Source organism: Galleria mellonella, unplaced genomic scaffold (assembly GCF_026898425.1).
Source record: "Galleria mellonella isolate WM207_F2 unplaced genomic scaffold, CSIRO_AGI_GalMel_v1 utg72, whole genome shotgun sequence".
In the NCBI taxonomy this organism is placed as follows: Eukaryota; Metazoa; Arthropoda; class Insecta; order Lepidoptera; family Pyralidae; genus Galleria; species Galleria mellonella.
Genome location: NW_026442144.1, coordinates 660,050 through 687,407, shown reverse-complemented (window position 1 = coordinate 687,407; position 27,358 = coordinate 660,050). Strand labels below are relative to the sequence as shown.

The 27,358-nt window shown below is 30.8% G+C and overlaps 2 protein-coding genes across 3 annotated transcripts; both read left to right on the top strand.

The window, feature by feature from the left end:
* The first annotated feature begins 1,211 nt into the window (after positions 1-1,211).
* Positions 1,212-17,045, top strand: LOC113517028 (centrosomin). 2 transcript variants are annotated; one of them, XM_031907917.2, is made up of 12 exons: positions 1,212-1,433; positions 10,454-10,506; positions 10,624-10,763; positions 10,845-10,964; positions 11,703-11,786; positions 13,180-13,238; positions 13,502-13,538; positions 13,625-13,732; positions 13,873-14,018; positions 14,129-14,200; positions 14,274-15,352; positions 15,431-17,045. In XM_031907917.2, the coding sequence occupies exons 1-12, from the start codon at positions 1,402-1,404 to the stop codon at positions 15,622-15,624; spliced, it is 2,124 nt and encodes a 707-aa protein (XP_031763777.2). In that variant the 5' UTR covers positions 1,212-1,401; the 3' UTR covers positions 15,625-17,045. The 2 variants fall into 2 exon arrangements, with proteins under 2 accessions (XP_031763777.2, XP_026757346.2); XM_026901545.3 differs by lacking the exon at positions 1,212-1,433 and adding an exon at positions 7,135-7,613.
* Positions 17,046-19,584: 2,539 nt separating this feature from the next.
* Positions 19,585-27,340, top strand: LOC113516746 (uncharacterized protein C18orf63-like). The gene is given in 9 exon segments (XM_052900906.1): positions 19,585-19,868; positions 20,957-21,023; positions 21,081-21,179; positions 21,843-22,020; positions 23,012-23,111; positions 23,510-23,606; positions 24,194-24,331; positions 26,094-26,204; positions 27,210-27,340. Coding segments are annotated over 9 exon segments (987 nt in total). The 5' UTR covers positions 19,585-19,737; the 3' UTR covers positions 27,276-27,340.
* Positions 27,341-27,358: the final 18 nt, after the last annotated feature.

The following is a 27,358-nucleotide window of genomic DNA, read 5'->3' as shown; positions in this document are numbered from 1 at the left end:
AAATTTATGTTTATAACTGACATTGAATGGAATGAATGGCACTACATCTTTACTGATGCATCAAAACCAGACAGCGGTTGTGTAGGTGTGGGTGTGTTTCATTCACAATTTAATATCGTTCAAAAAATTAAACTTCCACCGGAATCTTCAGTTTTTACCGGGGAATGCTATGGTATTTTAAAAGCTGTAGAATATATACTTTTAATGAAATTACATAAGGCAATAGTTTTCACTGACTCTATGAGCTCTTTGCAAGCTCTAGCCAAATATCCGTTTAAATCAAAACCAGTTTATCCCATTATTTGTGACATAAGACAAAGTCTTTATCTTTGCATGTTGAGAGGGTATTCCGTTTCTTTTGCCTGGTTACCAGGACACAGTGGTATTAGCGGCAATGACAAAGCTGACCTTATTGCAAGAGAGGCTGTAACTTGTGGTGATATGTATCCGTATCATAATTACTGTAGTGACCTAGCTTGTCTCCCAAAAATATATTTAAGGTATGCCTGGAAGGAATATTGGGAAAAAACAAGTACAATAAAAGGAAGATTTTATCACCTTATACAACCCGATATTCCTTTCAAACCATGGTTTTGTAAATTAAAGCTTGGAAAGACCGCAACAACTATTATAACTCGTATGCGTCTAGGTCACGTATGCACACCTTCTCATTTATACAAGCTTGGTATTGTACAAAGTTCGTCGTGTAATTGCGGTGCTGAAGTGGCGGACTTGAATCATATATTCTTCTCATGTTCTAAATTTGACCACACCTCCCTTTTTAATCATCTCCGATCCATCCGTGTTCCATTCCCAACTTCTATTCTTACTCTACTTTCTTCCAATGATCCTATTATCTATAAAATACTATCTTCATATATATATGATAACAATATTAAGATTTAGTTATATTACATGAATACATTTATAGTTGCATCAATTGCTTTTCCTATATATTTATAAGTATATTCTCACATGTACAAGTATATCCTTCATATCCTATAAATATCCTAGACCTAATCCTTATCCTTTCTAAATTCGTTTGTGTTAGGTATTTTTATTACTATTATCGTTTCCCAGTTTTGTTCTTGGCAAAATACCCTAATATCGGGGTGAACGCCACAAAAAAAGAAAAAAAAAAAAAAAAAAAAACATCAACTGTCATTGTTCTTTATCTATGATAAGTATCTGTTATTTTATTTAAATATTTTTTCGTAATATATAACCGTCAACGCGTTCCAATATTTTCACTCTGCTTTATTTTTTTAATGTTACAGGGTATTTTATTCCTTAATTTGGGCACATGTTATTATTATCTTTTATATAGTTTAAATAATTTCTTTTCAAGTTTTCTCTTATATATATTTCAATTCAGTGTTCGTGGAATAGGCAATTGGAAAAATGTCGGATTTGATGGGAGAAACTATTACTGTGTAAGTATTTTCATACTTTAAAAGTAGCTACATAGATTTGTTATAAATACATACATAAATTAGTATAATAGTATGAAGAAGCGTTGGATTAGTGAACCCTTAAAGAGAAAGTCTATCACATTTTAAGTTTCCTTGCACTACAAAAAAGAAGAGACTTTATATACTGTTATCTATCTCACAGGTTTTTTTTTTAATGAATGGCAATAGAATGGGTACCCCATTTGTGCTATCGGTATACACTGGCGGGGTACCAGTGAGGGATTATAAGTGAAAATGAAAGAGCAGCTCAGTTAGTCTATCGTGATAAATACACCTGGAATTCAGCACGATGGTTTCCAGGAGGGTCCAGGTCGACCTGATAGGATATATTGCTAGCAATGGGACTGGTAGTCCGCATTATTAACAATCCCCCCTCCTACATTTCACTAGCTATGCCTTATTTATTCACTAACACCAGTAAATAGAAAGCACAATAGCTATATTAAGTAATTATTGGCTGTTGATATTCTTCAGTATAAATATCTTAAAGATTATTAGAGGTCAGTAACTATATATCAATAAAGATATACTTAGTTCTATCTTTATTACCTGTATATTAACCTATTTTTGCCTAAGTGCATACCCTTAGTTTGTATACATTTAACCAGTTTCACTGGATTCATCTTAATCATTTACCAAATAGATTAACATTTGAATGCTTTTTGAATGTTTTTTTTAATGGGTGCAGTTTGACTTACTATTTCAGTATCGTCTATTAAAGAAGATCCATCTGAATTTAAGTTACTGATACCTAATATGTGCTAATGGGGAGGGAGGGAGAAGAAAGGATTTTTAGTAATGGGAATTTGAAGCCCAATTGTTTAGCAATATACTCTGGTCAACCTCCTCACATTTTCATCGTGCTCAATTCTAAGTGAATTCATCACAATGATTTAACTGACCTGCCTTTTCATTCTCTCCTATCATCTCTAACTGTTATCCCACCAGCATATATCAGTAGCACAGGCAGGCTTGCCATTCCATTATCATCCATTAAAAAAAATGCTAATATCCTATTAATACAATTTACTTCTGCTATTTCCAAATCTTATTAAATAATTTTATACTCTTGCATTAGATGTTTATTTATTGTTTTTAAACTATGAAGATTAAGGTTTTTTTTAACCTGTACATCATCATCGTTGACATAACATTCTTTTGTGTACAAAGCAATTTTAAATTACACTTGTAAACAAATTAGAACCACTGTATATTATGTCATTTTGGGCTAACTAGGTGTTTTAATTAGAAACAAATGATCTATTGATGAAGAATAAACCTATTGCTATTATGAGATAATTTATTAAATAAAAATGTATTTACTAAATCATCATTATCATGGGATGATGGTTTAGTCATTCATCCACTTCATCACTGATCAGCTGATGCTGTTAACTGTCCATTGCTAAACATGAGCCTCCCTCTAAATAATTTAAGGATTTTTTACTTTTTAATTTACTAGTTTACTATTTTCTCTATTGATAAGTCTGAGGTGTATTATTCCCTTACTAATTTTCTGCACTAGATTATTTTTAATGTTAAGGTTAACTTTATTAATTTTGAAGTTTACAATTTATATTTTGTTTGTCTGAAGTTTTCACTCCTTTTTCGTTGTACCTTTCCGACCACTTGAGCAGCTTTAGAACTATGAGCATACACTTTGTCATTTTGCTTATTGCAGTGTTCTTCAATCGGGCATTTCACCTGCGTATCGCGACAGAAGGTGTTTTGATCGATCCACTCTCTTTAATTGTAAAGATTGAACTAGTATATGTCCAGGCTTTATATCGACTATAAGCACTGAGCTTTAGGTCTTGTTTTATAATACGCGACGGAGTCCTAGTGAGAATCTTCATTTCTCGCGATAAGATTTTTGCTTCCTAATGGGATTTCGACGAATTCTGGCTGTAACAGCATTAACAGCCTTTGTAGTTCTAACAGCACGCCGCCGTCCCGATTTTTTCTGGTCTTCGACAGAGAAGTGTTGTATCTGTTGAAAGTACGATGTACGAACATATTGCTGATACCAAGCTTTTGAAGTGTCTGGAATATGACCGACGGCTCCATACACACTTTGTGCAAGGCGATCATTGCAATCCTGTTTTCTTGAACATATTGTAGTTTGATAATAAACACGAAAAAATATGTGAAATGACGCGAAATCAAAAGAAGTTTTTTAAAATAATAAACGTGTTCCAAATTCAAAATAATTAAAAAGTTGAAAAAAAAAGAAAAGTTTTTATGCAACAGTATTTATCGCCAGACTATATAAATATTTGTGATATAAGGTGGAAATGCATGCATGTAGAATTCAGTGCTACAACTAGGTAAAATGGGTCGATTGTGGCTGTTTCGCTTAATAATATGGTCTAAATATTTAGCAGGGAGGAAAGGATTGTTAGTAATGGAAACTAGAGCCCATATCTCTCTATTACTAGTAACATACCCAACCAAGTTGACTGCCCCATGGTCCCACCTGGAAACCATTGTGCTGAATTCCAAGTGTAGTCATCACGATTGGCCAATCAATTAGATCGGCCTTTTTCATTCTCATCTGTCATCCATCACTGGTGCCCCACCGGCATATACCGTTAACGCAGGCGGGCTACTATTCCATTATCATCCGTTAAAAAAAATATCTAGCAGGTAAGAAATGCTTGAATTTCAACCAAATAGATTACAGAATTTTAGGCGGTTGCCTTTACAGAAAATGGCTAAATATTAAAAAAAATATAAACAATTTTTTTCAGAATGCATTGTACACACATAAACTTTAGGACTATATATTTTATCATGTAAAAAATTTGAAATGTTCGCACGACAATGTGCTGATAAAACACCGATAAATATCTACTCCCAATTAATGTACTCACATACAAACAGATTGATCTGCCGTATCGTGCACTTCTTATTTATTTAAGTTTTAGAAGTTTGATGAAAATTAAACGAGATTGGCAATAAACTTCGAATTTAAGTCTACCTTTAAATTCAAGTTACATATGAAATATCTAACTTATACATATATAAAGATTAAAAAAAGTAACTTTATATATAGACCTTAAAATTACAAATTACGCTTATAATGTATAAATCATGTAACTTAAGGTAACTGGGATTTGCTTCACGCCGCTTTATTACAAAAATTTCAAATTCCTGCTTCCGACATCTAATTAAATAATTAAAATAGTATTTGAAATTTTTGACGTAATATTTATTGAATTAATTGGAGCCCGCTTAATACGATTCTGTCTGGTGCCATCTCCTCCCCTACTTTTCCCCCAATTTAACTACATTGAAACGTAACGTAAAAGTCCCTAATCATGTATATTTTTTATTGTTCTACAAAAAGTAATGAAGATAAAACTTAAAACAAAAACTAACACAGATAATAAAATAGTGAATGAACTTTATACTTTTTCCGATGGACCAGCAGGTATTCTATACGGTCCCTGGAAATTGTATACATTACCTAGGCAAAGACATACACATTGTATGTGATATTTCACTTGTATTATACAATGTACATTGTATTATAATACGAATGAAATCGAATCGAAAGATGCTAAATCTTTTGAAAAAGTTATGCGAAATGAAACATTTTCAACGTAGAAACATTAGTTGAAAAACGACAAGAATTTTAAGTCTTCCATAGTAATGCAGTGCGGTCAACTTTTGAATATTGTAGTAGTATAATTTTTTTTTTTTTTTATTTTTGATTCCCTAAAAATTTGTAGTACCATTATGTTCTATAGTATGAGTAAGTTCTTAATTTTACGTATCGTTAAGGATTCTGATTTCATATTTTTTTATATAGGAGCCCTATTTCTAGCGTGTAGTGATTTTGGTAGATGACAATTTATTTATTACAATTTTAAAAAGAATTATTAGTACATTACTGCAGCGGCCAGCAACTGAGGCATTGATGGACGAACGTGCAAATGTGAATGAAATGAAAATGAATGAAAATGTGTGTGTGTGTGTGTGTAGCCGAGGCACACATACGTGAATCCATCAATGCCTAGTTGTGGCCAAGGCTTGTATAGTACTTTTCTCAAACAATGCGCGGAAATCAAAAACACAATTTTACTTTTTAAGTTCAATGACGAAAAATAAACAATAATAATTTTTCACGCGCCATAATATTCCTTTGTCAATTTTTTCAATAAACAGCTTTCTATTTGCAAGTCAGTTCGAAATTTAAATAAAACTTTTTATTAGTTACCTCCTTGGTAGCTATGTTTCGAAGTAAAAAGTCATTCCATTTTTAAATTACAGGACAGATATGAGTTTACATAGTAATTTATTTGGCCGCAAAACACGACAGATATGGATTTTCATACAACTTTTGTCAGCCGCTGCCCGCATTTATCTGGCCACTACGGCAATTTTGATTTATCTCTAAGAAGATTGTCAAAATAATGCTCACATTTCCAAGCATGTTTGAGAAAAAAATATTTATAATAAACTTATATACTCATCAAAATTGACATCGCTATATTCCTCAACTTGTTTTCATATTTTAGTACCCAACAAATAATTATAAAGTTTATCTGTTAGGAATTTTTTAAAGTGTAAAAACTTTAAATTTCTTTTAGTCTTTCTTTGAATTTGATATTTTTTTTCTTTTTTATGATCTCAGGAATTTAATTATTGCTCTAAAAAATTCCGTCTTGGTTTCCGGAAGGACTAGTTCATTTCTTCGTCTATTATTCTTCTTAAATTTCACTTTTTTTAATTTCACACTATATTTTCACGAATAGAAGATACCAGATACCAAAATTTCAGACTTGGTTCTACATTTTTTTTAGGAAATAAGTGACGAGCCTTGGAAAATTTTAGCATTGAATGTTTATATGATTTATGTTTTATCAAGTTAAATGCTATGTCAGAGAGAGACTGTACAAGTCTTCTGTTTGGTTGTCTCTGTCCCATTGTGTTTCTGCTGTGAACTAGTTGTATTTGCATGAATGTGTTTCTGTTTGAAGGGTGCGATATGCCAATGAAATTACAGGGTACAGAAGCGCCACACCTTAAAGGGTTTCGTGGACAACACGGTATAATCTATTATGTCCATGGTACTGTTCATGTCTATAGGCGACGGTCACCACTTTCTATCAAATAGGCTCTTGGCTTGTTTACAACTTTAAGTTGCATAAAATAATACCTACGAATATTTATAACAATTTATGTGAAGTTTTGCTATTTTTTTTTTATTACTATAGTGATAAACAAACATACGTCTCGTCTGATGGTTAACAGGGTTACCGTTTTAAGGCATGTCATGAAATTTACTATATAGCTTAACATACATTACTAAGGTGTAGAGTATAGTCTATATTATAATATTTGTAACTAAAAGTAATTACTTATTTAATAGGTACATATTTCAGTAATTAATTAACAGTTTAAATTTGGCACGTTTGTTATAGCATATAATTAATAATAGATAATGTCACCTTCTACCGTATTAGTTAACGCGTATACAGGAAGTAAGGCATAAATTGAAAATATAGAGCGAACCGAAGAAACTAATGGCGCCGACATCTATTTCTGTTTGTTGTGCAGTGAACAGCATCCGTCCCCAAGTCCCAGTCTTTGCATCCCATTCTAACCAATTAACTTATCTCGCTCGGTTCTCCCTATTCCCGCATATCTCCTTGGCGCACGGAGTACATACGACGAATCCCGAATCGTGTCCGAAGTCTCATCCTAAATTCAGAGTCAGACTGTTTTCGTGTATCGTAAAATTCTAACGCGAAGTCATTTGCAAACCATTAGCCAATTGTTTATTTACAATAATGTAGACTATTTAAAATAATAAATTAAGAGATACTTACTGAATGTGGTCTAAGTAACATAGTATGTGTTAATTGTAATTACTTAATGCGCAGTGATAATTGAAGTATAAATATACTTTTGTTATCTATAAAATACGTACAGAAAGTTCAAAGTGAAGTCAGTAGTGCTCCTTCAAACGTGTTGATGTAGTACACAAATAAGCGTAGGATTTTTTTTATTATGTATATGGATATATGACTATTGCTCGGTGATCAAAATAAATTTGAATATTGTCTGTGAAATGGCAACGTTACCAAGAATGCATAGTTCCAAACATGGGAATAGTATATCAGCTCCGTTTAGGTAAGTGACCTATTTTTTACTTTAAAAACCTAATATGTGTACTCAAAAGCATTGTTTTAAACAAATATGTCGATTTTTAATACCTATCTAAAATAATAATTCCATATTATATAAAGAAATTAATCGATTTTCAAATAACTGCTATAAAAATATATAGAAAGATAACCTCAAAAAAAATATCTGTATTTTATAAATAAAAAAGTCATATTCAATGCAGAATTGGATGAATAGAAACTATCTCTGATTAATACTATTAACATTCATACCGTGCGTTTGTTTACTTACAATTAGTGATGTCCGAGTCAGCTTTTTTGGTATTCGAATATTTTGGTATTCACTAAAAAAAGAATCGAATTCAGACTCAAGTCTGAAACTTGAATAATAAGTACTCGAATACTTATATGGACTTTTGAGTTCATCAAACTCAAGTATTTTTTTTTAATTTATTTCTAAAGCTTACTTTTATTGAAGAGTAGCTCTTTTCTCGCCCGCTACTTCGTATGCGTGGATTTCAGAAGTAGAAAAGCTATACATATATATATATATATATATATATATATATATATATATATATATATATATATATATATATATATATATATATATATATATATATTCGAACTTCGCATATTGAGTACTTATTCGAATTTCTGTATAGAGTATAAGATACATATTTGAGTCGGTATTCGAATCAGCCAGACACGGCACATCACTAATTGCAATACAATGCTCAAATGTATTTATTTCTGTAGACACATTAAATGCAGTTAAGAAAATCCTTATAGCAGTCTAGTGTAAAGAATGCAAAAACAGAACCCTCAATAGATGGCGCTTCGCTTGCTGAAATATAGAGCACGCCAATGCCAATTTCATGCATTCCAATAAATGTTTGAGTGTCAATTTATTTCTTCGTTTTATGCTTTGTATAGACTGTTTGATTACCGCGTATCAGTGTTTAGATCCATGTAAATAATATTGTAACTGCATTGCGTTTTATGTTATTTCTTTTATTTTCTTTGAGCGATAGTGTCTTATTATTTTCAGATTATCTATTATCGTTATCTTACATTTAATTCTACTTTTTCACTTTTATTTTACTCTGTGTCAAATATTTATTTTATTTTATATTTGGTGTAGGTAATTATCTGTGTCTAGTTCTATATTAGTAATATTGCAATTGTATTATGTTTTATGCTGTTTATGATTTTTTTTTACTTTTTATAACTATTTTACCTCTACCTATACCAACGACCAGAATCGTTGAATAAAATCAATATAAATGAGCTATTAAAATAATAAATTGTTAAAAATTAGTTATATATAAATTCAATGACCAATATTTGTATACAATTTGATGTGGCGATATATAATGGACATTTTTACAAAATGTAACATCTTATCGACAATGTTTCTGCAAATAAATTTCATTACGTTTCATGCCATAGAAAAAGTTTAGCTGTACGAGAAGAGTTTCTGCTCACTTTCAAGTTCATGTGTTTCAATAAATTATTTTTGTTTTTTTATGTCGCATAAAAAAGATAATATTATACTAGTAATACTTTAGCTACCGCTACAAATGTGCTCTTTCATTTCCTAAAACTAGACTGAAAGAGAATGTTCTTAGCATTAATCAAGTCTGCTTTTTCGTATATCCATATTATTGTAAGTGCTTAAAAATAAATAAATACATAGAAATTTATGTAAAGAATTTTTGACGCACGCTCTTCATCTACTAAAAGCTATCAGGTCCTTACAGTTTTTCAGTGCGAATTTTAATTATTGTTTCATACATAAAAACTAGTGACTTTCCTTTTTTGTTTGTTTTTCTTAAATAAATTATATAAAACTAAGTAACTACTCGGCTTAATTTTTTTCCGTAAGCATGAGAAAAACATTAAATAAAGTAATAAATATATTACTTTATTTAATGTTTTTCTCTCGATTTTTAATGAACACCAAAAGACAATTTATTGTCAAACATTATTCTCAAGTTCTTTACAACTCGTAAGATTTCTCAATAACTTTACTTGCATCTTCGTACATATGAATTTTAGAGCCATGTATTTATATTTACTTGCCGTAATTTTTGTGTAGTGTCGGAACGAACATACAAATAGATAATACTAAAATTGCCTCTATTGATCCTACACCTATATATTGACTTGAAAAGCGAATTTTCTCCTATATCACATCACAAATATCATCTAGTTACGATTATATTATTACATTAGTTATATTCGGATTTATATATGTTTTTATATTTAAATTTAAAATTATTTTAAATCATATTGAGAATTTTTATTAGTTATCCTTACTTCCTTAAGAGGATGGATGATTGAATATTTATTGTATTTTTACGCAAAAACTGCTAAACAAATCTGAATGAAATTAAGTACATGGATGGTTATATCCTGACTAGAAATATAGGATTAGGATAGTTTATATTATAAATGTGTTAGTAAGTCTATTGGTTTGCTTTTTTTATTATCTAACAAAACAATCCATTACAATTTAACTTATAAGCTACATTAATAAAATTACCCTAGATTTATACTGAATGGCTTTTTCGAATCTGCCATGTACATGATTACATTTCTGTCATTTATACATTACATATTTGTCACATCTTGCCGCTTTAACAACTCCAGTTATCGTTACGAAACTTGATATATGCTATTTGAGATTAAGAAAGACATAGGGTACTTTTTATTCAATAAATAGTGGTGACGTAAAAACTAGTTCTATTTAAATTCGAAACAATATTAAACTTGTTGAATGAATCGTACCGATGCTATCTAGATTGAGGTTTGATGTGTAATTATTATAATTTATTTTTACAGCACGAGCCCTAGAAAACTTCAGGAAATGACGCTCCCTACTCCTGACGGACATGGTAAATATATAGAATGATATTCGTACATAAACTTATTCAATGATTAAAAATATAAATTTTATTAAAAATATTTATACTATGCCTTTACTTTTTTTTCTAAAGTAATTCACATTTCAGATGTTACATCTACAAGCGGTGTAAGTATGAAGCAATATGAAGAACAACTCAATGGATTAAGAAAAGAAAATTTCCATTTAAAATTAAGGATATATTTCCTTGAAGAAAAACTAGGTAGCGGGTCCCCACCAGCTGTACAAGTAGGTATTACGAACCTCGCCATATAACTTAGATCTACACTTTCCGGATTTGAATATAACATACAGAGTTTACTTTTTCAGGGTCTATTGGAACATAATGTAAGACTACAGGTAGAAGTAGAGGAACTCAGAAGACAGCTTTCTGATAAACAAGAGCTTCTTGCTGCAGCCGCAGAAGCAATTGATGTCTTAGAACAACAGGTATGAATAATCTTTAAATAAAAAAAATATAATAACTTTCATATTATATTTCATAAACTTAAATGATTATCGTAAATGACTTGTAAATAGAACTTATAGTTTATATGTTTTTTATAATCTGAGGAATGAATATTTCTGGCATACTACAAGTTTTGCTTAAGGTACTAAAAGTAGTATTGGATGGACGATTCGTCTCGTCCATCGAGTATTTTCTAAGTGATTTTTATACAACTAAGTGTTGGGATCCTTTAAATTACACAGTTTTGGTAATTTCTATTTCAGCCGAGATTTCTATAGTTACTTAGTACTTATTAATGTACGTGAAACAAAATAAAAAAGCCAAAAATATAACGAACTAGATACAAATTCCCACACAAAAGTACGCCACAAATAAATAATTACTTATAATAGAACAGGACTTGTGGAGTTATTTATTAACCAACAATGTTTTACAGCCTTTTTTGTAGGACAACTTTGACCCATTTGGCTACTAATACCACTGGTTAGAAGTCTCTATGATCATGCATCTAAACTTTTTGTTTATATGTATATATAAAAGAAATTCAATGTTAGTATTTTATTTACATTATTAGACTTCCGTTTAGGTGCAAAACTTTTAGTATGCTTCATTTTTGTCTCACTTGTATTTGCAATAAATAAGTCATAGATGTAGGTAATATTTACAAAGAAATAGAATACTTTATAAAATAATTTATATAAGGAATTATTGCTTTTTAGGGTTCCATTTCAAACGATAGTGTGGAAGTATCAATAAACAATAACGACGTCTCAACAAAAAACGATATAAATTTACCAGAACAGGTATACAAATTAAATACACTTTTAAAATAAATAATAATTAATGAACTGAGAAATCTAGAAATTACATATTTTGGCTAATTTTTTGCTATATATTTTTGTTTTAAATTATCTTCCATAATAGAGCTGCAATCTAATGATATCTTTGGCTTTGACTCGTGTTTTTGGTTTTGTATGTAATATGTAATGTGCAACTAATGAAATTACGTTTACCCCCCACCTAATTTCATACTTCATTCATATTATGAAATTGGGGAATATATGAATGATATTTTTCTCATTCTCAACCATAAAGTCTACACAAAAATTATTTATAATACAATTGCAAAACAGTTTTAAAATTTACAATTTATGCCCATTTACATGCTATTTCATTTAGACTATTAGTATCATTTTGAAGTATTTACTACTTTTAGACCTAGCAAAGAGAATAACACTATATAACAGCTATTTTTTTTATACCACTGAGGTGGTAAACAATACGGCCCCCCACCTGATGGTAAGTGGTTACCGTAGCCTATGAACACCTACAATACCAGAGGTATTACGCGTGCTTTGCCGACTCTGTAGAAACCTCTTTGCCCCCCTTTTGAAGAACCCAATGCTGTAGGCTCTTGGGAAAACCTCGGCAGGAAACATCTCTGAAACGCGCTGTACGCGACCATTGAGGCTGTGGGATATAAGGATAAACTCCCTGTCAATGGCGAGCCGTACGATGGTAGAAAGTGACCGTGAGCATCATATTGAACAATTCCTCTAAGCACAATTCCGCTTGTAAGCCTGGAATCACCGACAATTCTCATAGCTCGTTGCAAACGAGTCGAAGGGTTCAAACTGGTATTTAGGTGCTCCCGTCCATAAGTGACAGCAATAGTCCATCCGACCCGGATTTGCGATTTGTAGAGCATTAATCGTTGATTCGGCGTGAAGTAATGCTTCGCTCTATTAATTCGAGGTGGCCATGGAATTGTATATCACTAGAGATGTCGACTAGGTGTGTAGGTACTATTTACCTGTAAAAGCTTTTACATCCCGTTAAGTCCCGATTGTGTATTTAAAATAAAGATAAAACTATTTTTCAGTTCTTTTGCAACATATGTAGATCGACGATAAATATGTAAATAAAACTATTCCAAATCGGCAACATTTATAGTTACTGAGATAAAACACTGTGACAGATGGACGGACAAGATCACACGATAAAAGATTCCTGTTGTACCAATTTAGTACGAGACCCTAAAAATGTACTCAGTAGGCTTTGTTAGATAGTTATAATAATTTTATTAGCTGCCAAGGCGTAATATTATGTGGATAATATTACGCCTTGGCAGCTAATAAAATTATTATCCTCGCTGTTAATGCGCAACTTTGTAATTCATGTATATTTTATGTTTAGACACCTGAAGAAAAGGTTTCGGTAGTTGACGACACATGCGCCGATTCAGAATCTGCTGGGTGAGTTGCAAGTACTTGTTCTAATTACAAATAGGTAATTTTAGATAAAAAAAATTACATTTCAATAAAATTAGTGTAAAATATATTACGTAAAAAAAATTTAACTTCAGTTGCTTATTGATCTCAAATATTAATAAATTTTTCTTCGATATGTTATATACGCCATCTTGTTATAGTTTTACGTTGTTTATATATGTAGATGTACGTATAAAACAAACAATAAATTAAATTCATAAAATTAATTACTTGCTTTTTTTTTACAGTGATTATCTTGCGGTAACTGTAAATAATGAAGATATGGTAAGTTACTTGCAATTATAAATTACAATAAATATCCTTGTATTTACTAAACTTCTATTCCATGTACAATTACTTTTATTTTTTAGGATGAACTTGTTAAATTGCGACGAGAAAATTTCAAAGCTCTTCAAATGATAAAAGGCTGCATGAAAAAAATCCAACAACAAGATAAGGAAATAAAAAAATTGAAACTGGTATGTCTTTTTCATATTTCTTTTAAAGTTATAAATCTAGCATGGTCATAGTTAACGTCAACAAAATTAAGTATTGTGTATGGTATTTATCATCTGTACTTAGTAAATATTTATATAATTATCATATCATATTATTGTAGAACAAAGAATTGGCTTACGCACATGTGAGTGACACTCAGTTGGAAAAATACGAAGAAATATTAAAATGTAAAGATGAACATATTAAGGATTTGGAAAGCAAAATAAGAGAATTACAGAAAAATATACAGAATGAAGATGACACCGGGTACTTGTTATTTTATATTTTATCTAAAATACAAAATTAATAATGATTATTTGTTTTTATTGTTACCATTTTTTATTTATAGACATATAATGCTGTTATTTGTATTTCAGAAATCTCCAACAATTACTTACACGACGTTTGCAAGGATTAGCATATTTTTTGGATAAATTGTTATCACACAAGTAAGTTTAACTCATAATGTTTGTTGAAAATACAAACTATGAATTACTAACTATAATATTTTTCTTTTTAAAGATGCGTACTTGGAGAAGACAAGAAAAAATTAGCTGAAAGTATATTAGAACAAAGTTTAGCCTTGCCTGTTGGTTTGAAATTAGATGAATCAATGGCTCCTGAAGAATTCACAATGGATGAAAGTAATCTTGATATATCGCAATCATTGAGGATTGAAGATTTAACAATAATGTTTGGTCATCATGTCACATGCAGTGACGAAAACAGATATTCCTCTCGAAAGCCTCTGAAACTTTTTCCACAAGCTGATGTTATATCTGAATCTGAATGCTGGTCAGAACCAGATAGGAATGTATCGCTCGCTAGAGTAGGACTCTGTGATACGGGAGTAGCTGCCAGAGAATCAACTTCAGAGAACAATAGATTTCGCTCGAGGCGTTCCAAATTGTCTTATGGGTCACGTTCCGATGATAATAAAACCACTAATGAATCTGCTTTACTCGACGAAATAAATCAACTAACACAACGAAATGAGTTATTAGAAGAAGAAAATAATGATTTAAACAATAAGTTGGAATTTGCAAAAAAACAAATCGGTGAACTTATAACAGAAAAAGATGAATTAAAAGAAAGTTTAATCAGTGAACGTACAAATACTGGTGACTTAAATAAAAAATTAGAAATAACAAACAACACTTTGATGAGTATGGAATTAAGGATAAAAGATCTAGAACAGCAGTATAATGAAGCTGTACAATTAAATGAAAAATTACGAGTGGAGAGACAGGAATTAGAATCAACCTATTTAGAAACGGAAAGAGCATTAAGACGTGCTGCTGATGAAGCGACGGTTCAAGCTTCTCAGGCCGCTTTAGAGAGAGCACGCGCTCAACATGATCGATTACGTATTGAACGTGAATTGGAGGAGACACGTGAGAAATTAGCTAATACGCTGGAAGTTAATGCTCAATTAGAAATAGAAGCCACACGCAAAATAGCTCTAGAAGCTGATAATAAGATTGAAATTGTGCATGAAGTTCTTCACTCAGAAGAAGACCGGCCTACGTCTCCCGACTTAGGAATCGATAGCGACAGACTATCAAGCCTTGAGCAAAATGATGCTGTTACGTTATCACCGCGTACGTATATGAAATGTAAACAATTACTTTTTATAGTTCTACTAATAATTCTATTAATAATACGATATTTTCTTTCAGGTTCCTTATACGAAGAAAACCAGACATTGAAACAAAAACTTGCAAGAACTAAAGCAACACTAGCAGAAACTTTAGCACAATTAAATGCTGCTAATTTGAGAAAAAGGAGTGTCCAGCGCGCAATTTGTAGAGAAATACATAAAACACATGGTGTGCTACGAAAAGCACGAGATCAATTTGAAAGCCAAAATTAAACTTTGTACTTAATACAATCTAATTTGCAGAATTACATTTGTGAAAGAATTTACTAAATACCCAATAGACATATACATCTTGACATGTTCTGTGATTTTAGTGTTTTGTGTTAAGTTATAAGATAGGATGGTATTTTATGTCTATTATGTAATATAAATATAATATTAACTTTTTTTCTAATACAGCAAAAGATTGTGAGCACTTTAAGGTTTAATCTTAGACCACTAATCACACGAACAGTAGATCGTCTATCGACAGGAAAATGTACCATTTTATGCGAGTACGCTAGTAATGAAAATTATTATTAATATTTTTATAATTTTACGTCACTGACGTTATGACATGATATCTTGATCATAACGACAGTGATGCAAAATACTGGGCATTAACCGATAGCTACCTATTAATTACTTCTAGAATCTAATTCTTATATTTTTTATTTATATATCAATCAAAATAAAGTATTGTGTTCACTATATATATGTACATATATTAGGCAGACCTAAATTTCAATATCGTACACAGGTGACTACAAAGATATGAATACCTTAAACTGCCTTATGACAATATTGATGTTACAAATTCAATTCCTATTTTGATTTAATAAGGCTATTAAGATTTATACATATTTTTTATGTCGACTGTAGGTACTACACGATAAAGCCACTTAAACATTATTAAAGACATTTAAAGACATTATTAACAATAATGCATGTTATTATGTTGCAAAATATCCTTAATATTTTGCGACGTAACATGCATTATTGTTAATAATGTCACGTTAATACTTCAAAATAATGCGTTATATGCAAAATACCTATATACAAAATAAAAAGCAATCACGATAAATTTTATATGAGACCGAACCAGGAGGAAAATCTATAATAACATTACAATAAAAATTAAAATCTTATTTGTATAAAAAAAATATTTGAAACTTCTGTTGCGATACAACAAAGAAAGGTGTGCATACATAAAATTTGTTACTTTAAAATTAGCTTGTTTCTTGTTGTTATATTTAAAATATCTGTATATTTTAAATATACTATCAGGACTTAACACAATGAAAAAACCAACATTACAATTACAATTACAAATACCTACATACATACCTGTTTTTTATTGCCGACTTTTAGATATGGATTACACCACGTTGACTTTTTTAAATTGCTTTATTTCCCTATAGCGTATTTAAAATATACAAAATTATAATTTATAAATTACATTATTGGCATGTTAGTGTTTGCATTTTATACTTCTTATTTTACATTTGCATGTTACGTTGCATATTTGTATGCCCCGTGAGACTTAAACAAGGACAAAAGAAGTAAAGCTTGTATGTAAGTATAATATGTTTGAATTATTTATCTTGCTTTATGGAGTATTCTGAATTTTATTTAATAATAAATGTAAAATTAAATCCACGTTGTATAATTTTTTATCCGAAATTTTAAACAGTTATTTAAAAATAAGGTATTTGTTGTGAAACGAACAGAACCCGTTGATACTAATCATAAACTATTTTTAATCGGTTATAAGGTTCAGAACTGTTACGCGCATATTTATATTACAACTAGTGTAATTCTTTTTTTTGTTGGAATTTACTTTGTTCTTGAATTTATGCGTAAAATATAGGTGAAAGGGAAAAAGGGTTCCTCTAACGTTCCCACAAAAGGGAAATTAAAAAATTTCGCTAAATATCCTCTTTGGTTTTTTTTAATGACTTAATATAAAATTTATGGAATGGGTTTTCCTCGCTATCGATATATGCAGGGACGCCAGTGAGGGATGAAAGAAGATTTGTTATCCCATCGTGACGAATTTCTTAAAAGTTAATCATGTTGGTTTGCAGGGAGGACCGCGTCTAATCCGGACTGTATCGATCTGTATATTATTAGTATTGGGGCTGTAAAATTCCATTATTAACAATCCCTTTTTCCTCTAATAATGGGGATATGCCACATCATAATCCCTTAACCTTAAAACATTGTTACCGTTTTGGGTTCTTTTTTTTTTTAACCATAATTATCAAGATATTTTTACGTTAAAGTTAAATATTTCGTAATTTCCTACATCTTGGTAGAAAGTGTTATATTTCTTGTTTCCTGTTTTAACCGCCAAAAAAATTCAGAAATTCGGTGACAAATAATTGATATTTGAAAAAAAAAAATACTTATATTCCAATACAAGTAATATTAATAAAGTACTTTACAAAGTGCTTATACTAAAAAAATTTGTACTGTACAAAGTGCTTATACTAAAAAATATTGATTTACAAAAATTAATTTCGCGTTATCTGTTCTATTCATATTACGTAAATTTGTTTCTATTTACGAGTTCATTGACTATAAAAAAAAAACTAAAAAAAAAAACAAATAAATAATGAAAAAGTAAACCGCTCCAGACCGCTGAAAAAAAAATTATTGATACAAAACGATATAGACCATAGGGAAATATTGGTTTAATTCAACTAAAAATAACGATACATTGGTATTATTACAGACAATAGTAGTTAGGGAATGTCACAATCTTAAGTCAATAATAGAAAAACAAACCAGTATTTGTAAAGAGTTTCGTATACTACAATTATGGTGCGAAAAAGGCCTATAATAGCGTAGTAGATATTACTTAGAAAAATATGGCAGGAGATAACTGATAGATAGCGTAACTGAAAAATGTTTCGTTGAATAATAATTTTAAACATGTTTGTTATAATTGTAGTGTGCTTTAATTTTACTTTTAAAAAATTATTTTCAAGTTACGAGCCTCTTATACATGATGCTGGTAGAAATGATCGTGAAAATAGCGACCGATTGCCATTGGGAAAAAAAGTAGATATTACTTTTTCAGCACTTTGAATATATACTGTTTATTGAATTGGTTCCATGAAATCTATGCAAGCAGTTCATTAAATTACAAAATTTTACGCTATTAAGTACCGTCTTTTTGTCATACCTATGGTACTTTTATAATACTGTGACTACAGGTTTATTTTTTTGTTTTAATACTGATAAAATATTATTGTTAAAAAACGGAACAGTAATTTTATTACTGATCACGTAGATGGCACTCTTAGGGACTACTCACACTTATGAATAAGTGAATAAGCTGAAGCTCTGTTCAGCTTTTGTCCATAGAAAACAACGATTTTGTATGGAGACGTGTACGCATTCATTCAACTTTCCGCGTCTATTCTGCTTTCGCGGCAACTCTGTATAAAATGATAAATGTGTATTTATCATGCAAATGCTATAGAGAGCTTTCAGCGCTGTTCCGCCGCATTCACCGTCGAACGCGGCGAAACAGCTCTTTACAGCGATGTTTCGCGACTCCTTGTCGACAAGTTGCAACCTGTATTCTTTCTGCGTTGATTTGATTTATTATTGCGTAATCATTATGTACGCAGGGATTAAAGAGTGCAGACATATTTTATAGTAATTATAATTATATTTACGAAATGTAGAATATTCAACGCCGTACGCAATAGACACGTGTTTCAGCAGAGATAGCACGCTATGATAGCTTTTCTCATTCTTACGACGCCGTACGCGGCTGATAGAAGCAGAGCTGTGTAAGTGTTACTAAAATCGTTCAGCGAAACGCGAATGGAGTTGACTAAGTATGAGTAGTCCCTTATAGTTAAAATTTATTTCTAAAATAAACATTACTTATATTTATACCTACACACAGAAGTTTTCCAAAAATGGAGGATATACTTCTATATAGTTGCCCTATATAGACAAAATATCTCCTACAAATGCTTCGTTAAGAACAGATAAACTTGATAAAATTTCATGCTGCGAGAATAGGGTTACCATAATGTACATTTATTATTAGGTATTTGGAGGAAAATATATTGTTAGGTTCATTTGAAAAATAAAAACGAACAATTGAAAATTGCTTAATCTATAAAATTTAGATGGTTGCATAGATTTTAACAATATAAAGATAGCGCTGACTTTTAAGTATTGTAGCGTAGTAATTTATTTGCATTTGGATTTTTTTTTAATGATACGCTAATCCAGTGCATTCTTTAGGCAGACGGTTGTCCTAATTATTTTTTAAAAAGTATTTATTCATATTTAGTTACAAAAATTTTAAAATTTACAAGAATGAGTTTTCATTTAAATATTGTAAATCCAAATTTCGATACTCTAGGCTATATAACAGCTATTGCGAATGTCAAAGATAAACATGATAAGTCAGCTCCATCTGATTATCATTGGAAAATTCTTAAATGCAGGTAGGTTTGTAGGTATATTGTATTAAGTATTAAAAGGATTGTCAGTATTAGTAACTAACAGCCTCATTGTAACACAAATACCTTTCCACCATATTAGGGGCTCAATGCTATCTAATGATAGTATTAGTAACTAACAGCCTGTATAACCCAGTGATTCTCAACCTTTTTTTGTTGCGGCTATAACCCAGTGATTCTCAACCTTTTTTTTTTGTTGCGGCACATATTTAACGATTTCAAAATTTGGCGGCACACAAAGAAAAAGATAAAAATTATTTACTTACTACAACACACTGCATAAATAGTTTATGACAAAAATTTTAAATATTTGCAAAATTTAGCGGCACACTTTTAAAATTTGGCGGCACACAAAAGTGCCGCGGCACAGTGGTTGAGAATCACTGGTATAACCTATCAGATTAACCTTTTCGCGATTGTTCTGGAAACTATTCTAATTATTTCTTGTGGAATTCGTTACGACGAGCTAACTGGTCTATTTTCATTCTCACATATCATCTCATTTGTGCCACGCTGGTATACACTGATAGCTTAGATATGGGGATAGTATTTCACTTTCACCTATTAAAAAATGTATTGAAGATATCTAGATGCACACAACCGTCAATGTTCTACATTTGAATAGTCCATTAAATTGCGGCTGGCGATGGTGCAACACCTGTCAGAAATTATGATAAATGAAAAGTAGAAGAATGTTAATATAAAGCTAGGTGTCTTAGATTATATAGATAGAGCATCGAAACTCAAAAATAGGTCAACCTTTTGTCAGCTAATTGTCAGATTAGCCAACTTGTTTTTTTAATCAGTAGGTATTCGACGCAGTATTTATACGCATAAAATGTATCGTTACGTTTAATAAATAAAATAAGTGCAATAAAAAGATGCAGAATTCATACGACAAAATAAATATAGAAGTTATAAAAGATTCACTCATAACTATTTATCATGCAAAATTATGAAAAAGTTGACTCGTTTTGGTAGCTTGCTAAGTAACTAATATTAAGTATTTAAATTATAATGAAACTAGTATTTAAGTACTCATTATATATGAATTATTTTCTTTTGTCACACAGAATTATTATATTTTCAAATTCATCTATATTGGCAAGTCCAGATAAGAAAAACTTGAAATTTCGGACTGTTAGTGGCTCAAGAATTTAAATATATACGGCCATGTGCGAACGAGGTGTTATGAAGAAATTTTAAAGTATCTACCAAGTCCATATTATCTTCAACAAAACAGGCGATGACTATGATAAAATTAATTCATTATTCTTGAAATTCTCTCTTGTACAGGTAAATAAAATCTTATTGACTAATAGCAAGTTGAGACAGCAGTCAAGTTAGGTACAGAGGTATATTTTTACGACTAAGTGTTGGAAAGGCATGTTGGGTTTCTTAGAATCCTGTACCCCGGGTATCCAAACACTACATTATTATCACTATAAATAAATCGCTTTGACCAAATAATAATGAGCTGGTATGAATAGATTGAGGAATATGTAGAAAGCGGCATGTATCATTAGATGTTATAATAGTTTCTGTCCATCCAAGCGATTAGTGGTACATACAAGAACAAATGTTCGGCAATTAGGTATTTTTACGGTTTGGAATAGCAAAGAAACTGGAGGATAGAGCTGACTTAACGAAAAGATAGCGGTAACTGTTAGTTTGCTTGCCATTTTTAACCTTTCATAATCTTTTCAGTAAAAGTTGGATTATTTATGAATCTACCGCCCTATTCGAAACACAATTTCAGGTGAGAAGAACTGGCAAGATACTGAGATTACATAAACTTCAGATAAAACTACAATTTATCGCAGTATTATTTCCAAGCATACCCTATATATAAAACCAATCCCTACACTAAGAATATTGTATTTCACAACTTTTTAAATAACAGCAGGAAGGATTTTATTTATTACGAATTTTATTTATTTGTTTATTTCTATTTCGAAGGATGGTACTATAAAAAAAATTACGCCAGATATATTTGAAATGTGTTTTCAATATACAATGACGGCCAAAATTGCACCAATATGGAATACAGTCGGCACCAATTACCTCATTAATAATAGAGATTTCCTTATAACCAAAGGGCCTCAAGTTGGAATTCATTATCAAATAGCATCTAACGGTGAGTATTTATTATTATTATACCAGCCGTTAACTGTCCAGTGCTGGACATATGCCTCCCCCATAAGGGGATGTTGCCAATAGTTGCCACGCTTAGCAGGCGAATTGGCAACCGCAGTTGGGCTTTGGTGATGTTTTAAGAGGGACACTGCTGCCTATTCTTCGAATATTAAATTTCCTTAGTCTCCTCTCACGACGCCCGCGGAACAGAATGGAGTGTCCTATACCATACCGGGACCACACGACAATGGCGAATACATAGATACTAAAATATATCAACGGCTGAAATAAATATGTTACCGAAACTAAAACACATTATTCTATTACTAAAGAACCATCCTAGCTTTTATTTTTAATAAAATTCTACCTATGTATATAGCATAATGTAACTTTTATAATGACTTTTTTAATCAGTTACGTATTTTTCGAGTTTATCCATTAAAAAAAGAATCAAATCTTACTTCTTTCTAAAAAGTTTATAATATACATATCTACTAATCATGCGTTTGTGAACAATATATATTTATCATGTTTGTCTAAAATTTACGTCTCTGTATGTGATTTCAATCGTTACAAAATTAACACAGGATTACCTAAACCATACTGATTGCAAAAAGAATTACAAAAAAAAAGCCAGAATGAGCAACAATATTATGTAACATACAAAAAAATTGTCTTAAAAGCAGACACCGAACTGTAGAAAAATAATTAAATTTTTATTGAATTACAATCTTCGTCTATTACTATTTTAGTATCAAATACAAAAAATGTTACGAAAATCTACTGTAAGCAGGTACCTACCTACTTAAATTTAAAGTTATTTATGGTACTTTTGTATGGGAACTTGAAATTTGAATTTTATATTAGTGTCGTTAGATCATTGACTTAGTACGTAGGAGGTAACCTATGACAGGGATTCTTCTGCTTATGTTATGACATTCCTATTGTAAGGCTTTATGATTGTTCGAATTTATCGAAATATAATGTTTTAGATCATACTACATATATTGAAGTAAAACCTGTAAAAATCATTATTATTCTCGAAGTAAATAGAGAAATTATACCTGGAGAATATGTCAGAGTATTACCAAGGTAAATCTATCTAAAATATTATTTCCCAATAATAATTTATAGTAGCTAAATGGTATACTGGTCCGATTTATAGACAGTAAAGTAGTAAGATATAATTTGGCCAACATCAAAAACTTTGTATGTCAATTTAAATTTCCGATTAATTCTTCGATAAGGATACATCGTTAACTAAATTAATTTAACTGATAGCGTCGGTGATAAGCTCGCCGTCTACCACGTTGAATTCTAAAATATGTTCAGCAAAATTTGAGCATATGAAGTGTTATCTACTTAGACCTTACTTTTACTGCCTGACTGATTATCCCATCAATGCTTATAGTAGTGAGCTTTTTGTGTATAAATTATAGGTAGTTATAGTAATAGTTATAAATAACATATTTTCGGATATTTTATTACAGCTTAAATAAAGCTATAGTAGAAGAAAGTCATGATTCATTTCCCGTAATATACGCATTCAAATCTTATAAAGATTTACGTCGTCACTGGAAGAATATTGTAAGTTTTATTACAGAAAATAACATTAATTTATTAAAATTTATATAATATGCAACCAGTTAAGAGAGATAAAAACATGTATAAAGCAGTACTATTTACTTACACCTATGGCGAGGTATTATTAGAGAGTAATGATGGGTTAAGATGAAGCTTTTTTCCTTGATGGATGAAGATGGAATGGTTAACCCGCCCGCGCTATCGGTATACGCTGGCGGAGCACCAATGAGAGATGATAAATAAGAATGATCGCAGGTTAATTAACTCATCCTGACAAAATAAACAAAAATTAATCACTATGATTTCCAGGGGGAACCGCGTGGAGGGCGACCTGATTAAATATATTGCTAGCAATGGGGTTACTAGACACTATTACTAACAATCTTTTTCCCCCTAGAAGGGAATTAGATCAGTTGATATAGTGACAAATTCACTACGAATTATCGACGATGCGAGATTATGTTGAGATTGATCTCTTAGGGTAATAAACTAATAAACCCCACTATACTTACTGTCTACAATTGTATAAATTTGATTTTGCCAATGTACCTGTAATAAATTATTAAAATGCTTCATACACATGTCAACAGCATGGCTATCGATTACCCGAACAAGATTGTTCATCATATTACGTAATAAGATTTTGGCGAGGAGATCCGTTAACTTATCCAAGTATATGTGTGACCAGGAATTTACCTATCATTACACCAATTCCTAAATATTATGGGGTATGATTTTAATTAGATGTTTACCACCATAGATTCACATTCTGTAGTTAGTTACTTATATAATAAAACTGTAGTGGTCGAATGTCTGTACATAGAAAGAAAACGCTAAAAACCAAGTCAGGGGGATCTTAAAAGTAAAATAGAACACATCCAATGTTTTAAGTTTTTTGTTTCTCTGTCTGTTTGTACAAGCTAATCTCTGAAACTGTTAGATCGATTTAAACGAAATTTTGCATTGTGGTACCTTACAATCGCCTGTCAACATTTTCGACTTTTAATGACGTAAAATTAAAGAGTTTCCGTGGGATAATTAAAAAGCTTTTGTAACTTATACAGCTTAGTACACAACCTACTTAAGTCATTTTTTCCTAAGGCAAAGAGTGAAAACGACGCATCACTTGTTAATTTTAGTCCAGTATGCCCAGACATAATAAATAGGTAGGTACGTACATCGTTACATTCTAAACAGGAATAACAAATATCATGCGGACAAAACCGCGGGCATTAGCTAGTACTTACTAAAGCCCGTTCCAGCAGGGCACCGCTGGCTAAGCAAGGCGAAACTCAAAAAGGCGAGTTCATGTGCCTTAATATTGCCATTTCTTATATGGAGCAGCGAAATAGGTTAAAACCTGATACCTGTACCACTATATTTGTAATTATGTTATTTAAGCACACTTAATCACACAAATTTAAACACGGGGATCGATGCTTAGGTGCCATTTTTCTAAACCTATCACTTAACCTAATATTTTCGCGGAATTACTGTTTTATGGACCATATATTGGAATTTAATTTTATATTGATCCTTTGAATAAAGATTGCGTAAATTGAACTTTTAATTCTAGAAGTAGGTTTAAAAAAATGGCGCTTTAGAATCAACTCCATGTTGTGTTTGCATGACTGTGTTTCGGTTTGAAGGGTGGAATATAGCAGTGAATTTACAGGGTACAGAGGAATAACACCTCAGGAATGGCAACGCATGGCAGTGGCACGCAACTACATGGACATAATAGTATACTCTGTTATGTCCATGTTACTGCTCATTTCTATAGGCGACGGTTACCACTTTCCATTAGGTGGGCCGTCAGCTTGTTTGCCATTTTAAGTTGCATAAAAAAAATTCTATTGTTGGTCCAGACACTTCTAAAATGTATAATATCATTCTAGTGAAATATAAATGACGTCGCTAGACCTATCATAGATAATCATAGATAATTTAGACATATTATCTATGATTAATTAATAATAGATAGTTATTCCTTAAATTTATACCTAAACCCATTTTTATATAGGTAAATTAAAACCGACTGCAGTAGTAATTAATAAACATATGTAGGTACTTTTGATTATATCTGGAGGTCATGTCATGCCCCAAGAAATCAAAGTAGCAGAGTACAAGGTTTATATGGCGTCAAAAATTTATTGTTAAAAATAGTCTTTTTTATTAAGTATCCTGTCATATTTACTAAATTTGACAAAATAATAAAAAATACATAATATGTAACACATATCTACTTATTTATTATTTTAAGTTCTCCAATTTTATTAATTTATATATATTTTCTTCATTTTTAGTACTAGATTTAGAAATTGTGTTGCCGATAGATATTACTATAATTTGCTTTCTTGGTAGCAAAATTTTAAATCTTATAGAACTCTTGGGAAGCAATATTTACTATTATTCAGTAGGTACTCGTACCTATAATTTAAATTTTAAATAAGATTTTATTATTTAAACGTATAAAAATACAATTTAAAGGAAGCTGTCATGTCCAAGTTTATAAGAGATTTGAAGAATAAGATGTCTCATATTCTCAGGATGCCACTCATAATTCAAGAAACTAAGAATTGCGGCGCCAGTACTTTACAAGTAAAAAAAATTAACTTTTTAAAATGATGTAGGCATAACTATTAATTTTTTATTACCACAGGCCTTAGAAGTTTGGATAGGTATAAAAAAGCAGAAACTGCGTTTACATACTATATAAACAACAAACTATGCATATAGCGTCATAGCTAAATATTCAAAACAGCCTTTATAAGGACACTACATACAATATACATAACACATACCATATATATAAATACAGTAAACACTCTATAAGCAACTCAATTGAAGCAATTTCAATTAAAAAAAAATCTTATTAGGAAAAGTTGCTTACAAGGAAAAAAAGAGTATAAAAATACTTACCGTCTGGAAAATATTTTTTACTTATTTCTTTTACTAACTAAGCTGAGTAGAACAAATAAAATATAAAGAATGTTGCTTATAGAGAGGTTGCTTATATATGTTAGAGCGTTCACTGTATTAGAAAATTATACTACTTTATACCAGAGGGATGCTGCACAAAAAACATCTGCGTGGATACCTCAATCCGATTCATGTTTCTGCCCTAAAGCAGCTGTGCTTGTATAGCTCTTTTGGTTTGAGTGTGGATAGAATGTGGAAGTGGGATTCTAGGGTACAGAGGCATAATATCTTAGTCATCCCATGAATAGCAACGCATAAGAGGTACCATGAGCTTTACAGTGTATTCTGCAATGTCTATAAAGCTGTTCATGTCTATAGAAGACATGACTATATTATATGTTTGTCTGTTTAAGCGTGCTTGAGTACGCTTAAACGGCTGGACGGATTTGAATGAAATTTGGTGTGCGGGTAGCTTATAATTTATATATACATAGAATATCTTTTATAGGTACTAATGTACACGCTCGTTATTAATAAGTTATAGCTATATTATTTTAAATTGCTTCTAAAAACCCATATTCGTTAAAGTTCATAACGATCAATTATGCTGCTACTCTTAAAGAAACATGACATCTACGTATAAGATTCGTAATGATTATTTTAAATAACACTTTTAATTTTAAGGTGAACGATGAGAGCGTCATGGAAACTCAAGAAGTAAGTCTATGCACTCCGACACAAGTAAATTAGCTGAATTTATAATATTTTTAATATTGAAAAATAAAAATACTTAATGCATATTGTCAAGAAATAAAAAACGTGTTGTCTTTAAT

Coding starts and splice junctions, on each gene's coding strand:
- LOC113517028 (XM_026901545.3), top strand. CDS start 7,552: ATGGCAACGTTACCAAGAATGCATAGTTCCAAACATGGGAATAGTATA. Junction 11,787..13,179: donor ATATAAATTTACCAGAACAG/GTATACAAATTA, acceptor TTTTATGTTTAG/ACACCTGAAGAAAAGGTTTC. Junction 14,019..14,128: donor CAGAATGAAGATGACACCGG/GTACTTGTTATT, acceptor TTTGTATTTCAG/AAATCTCCAACAATTACTTA.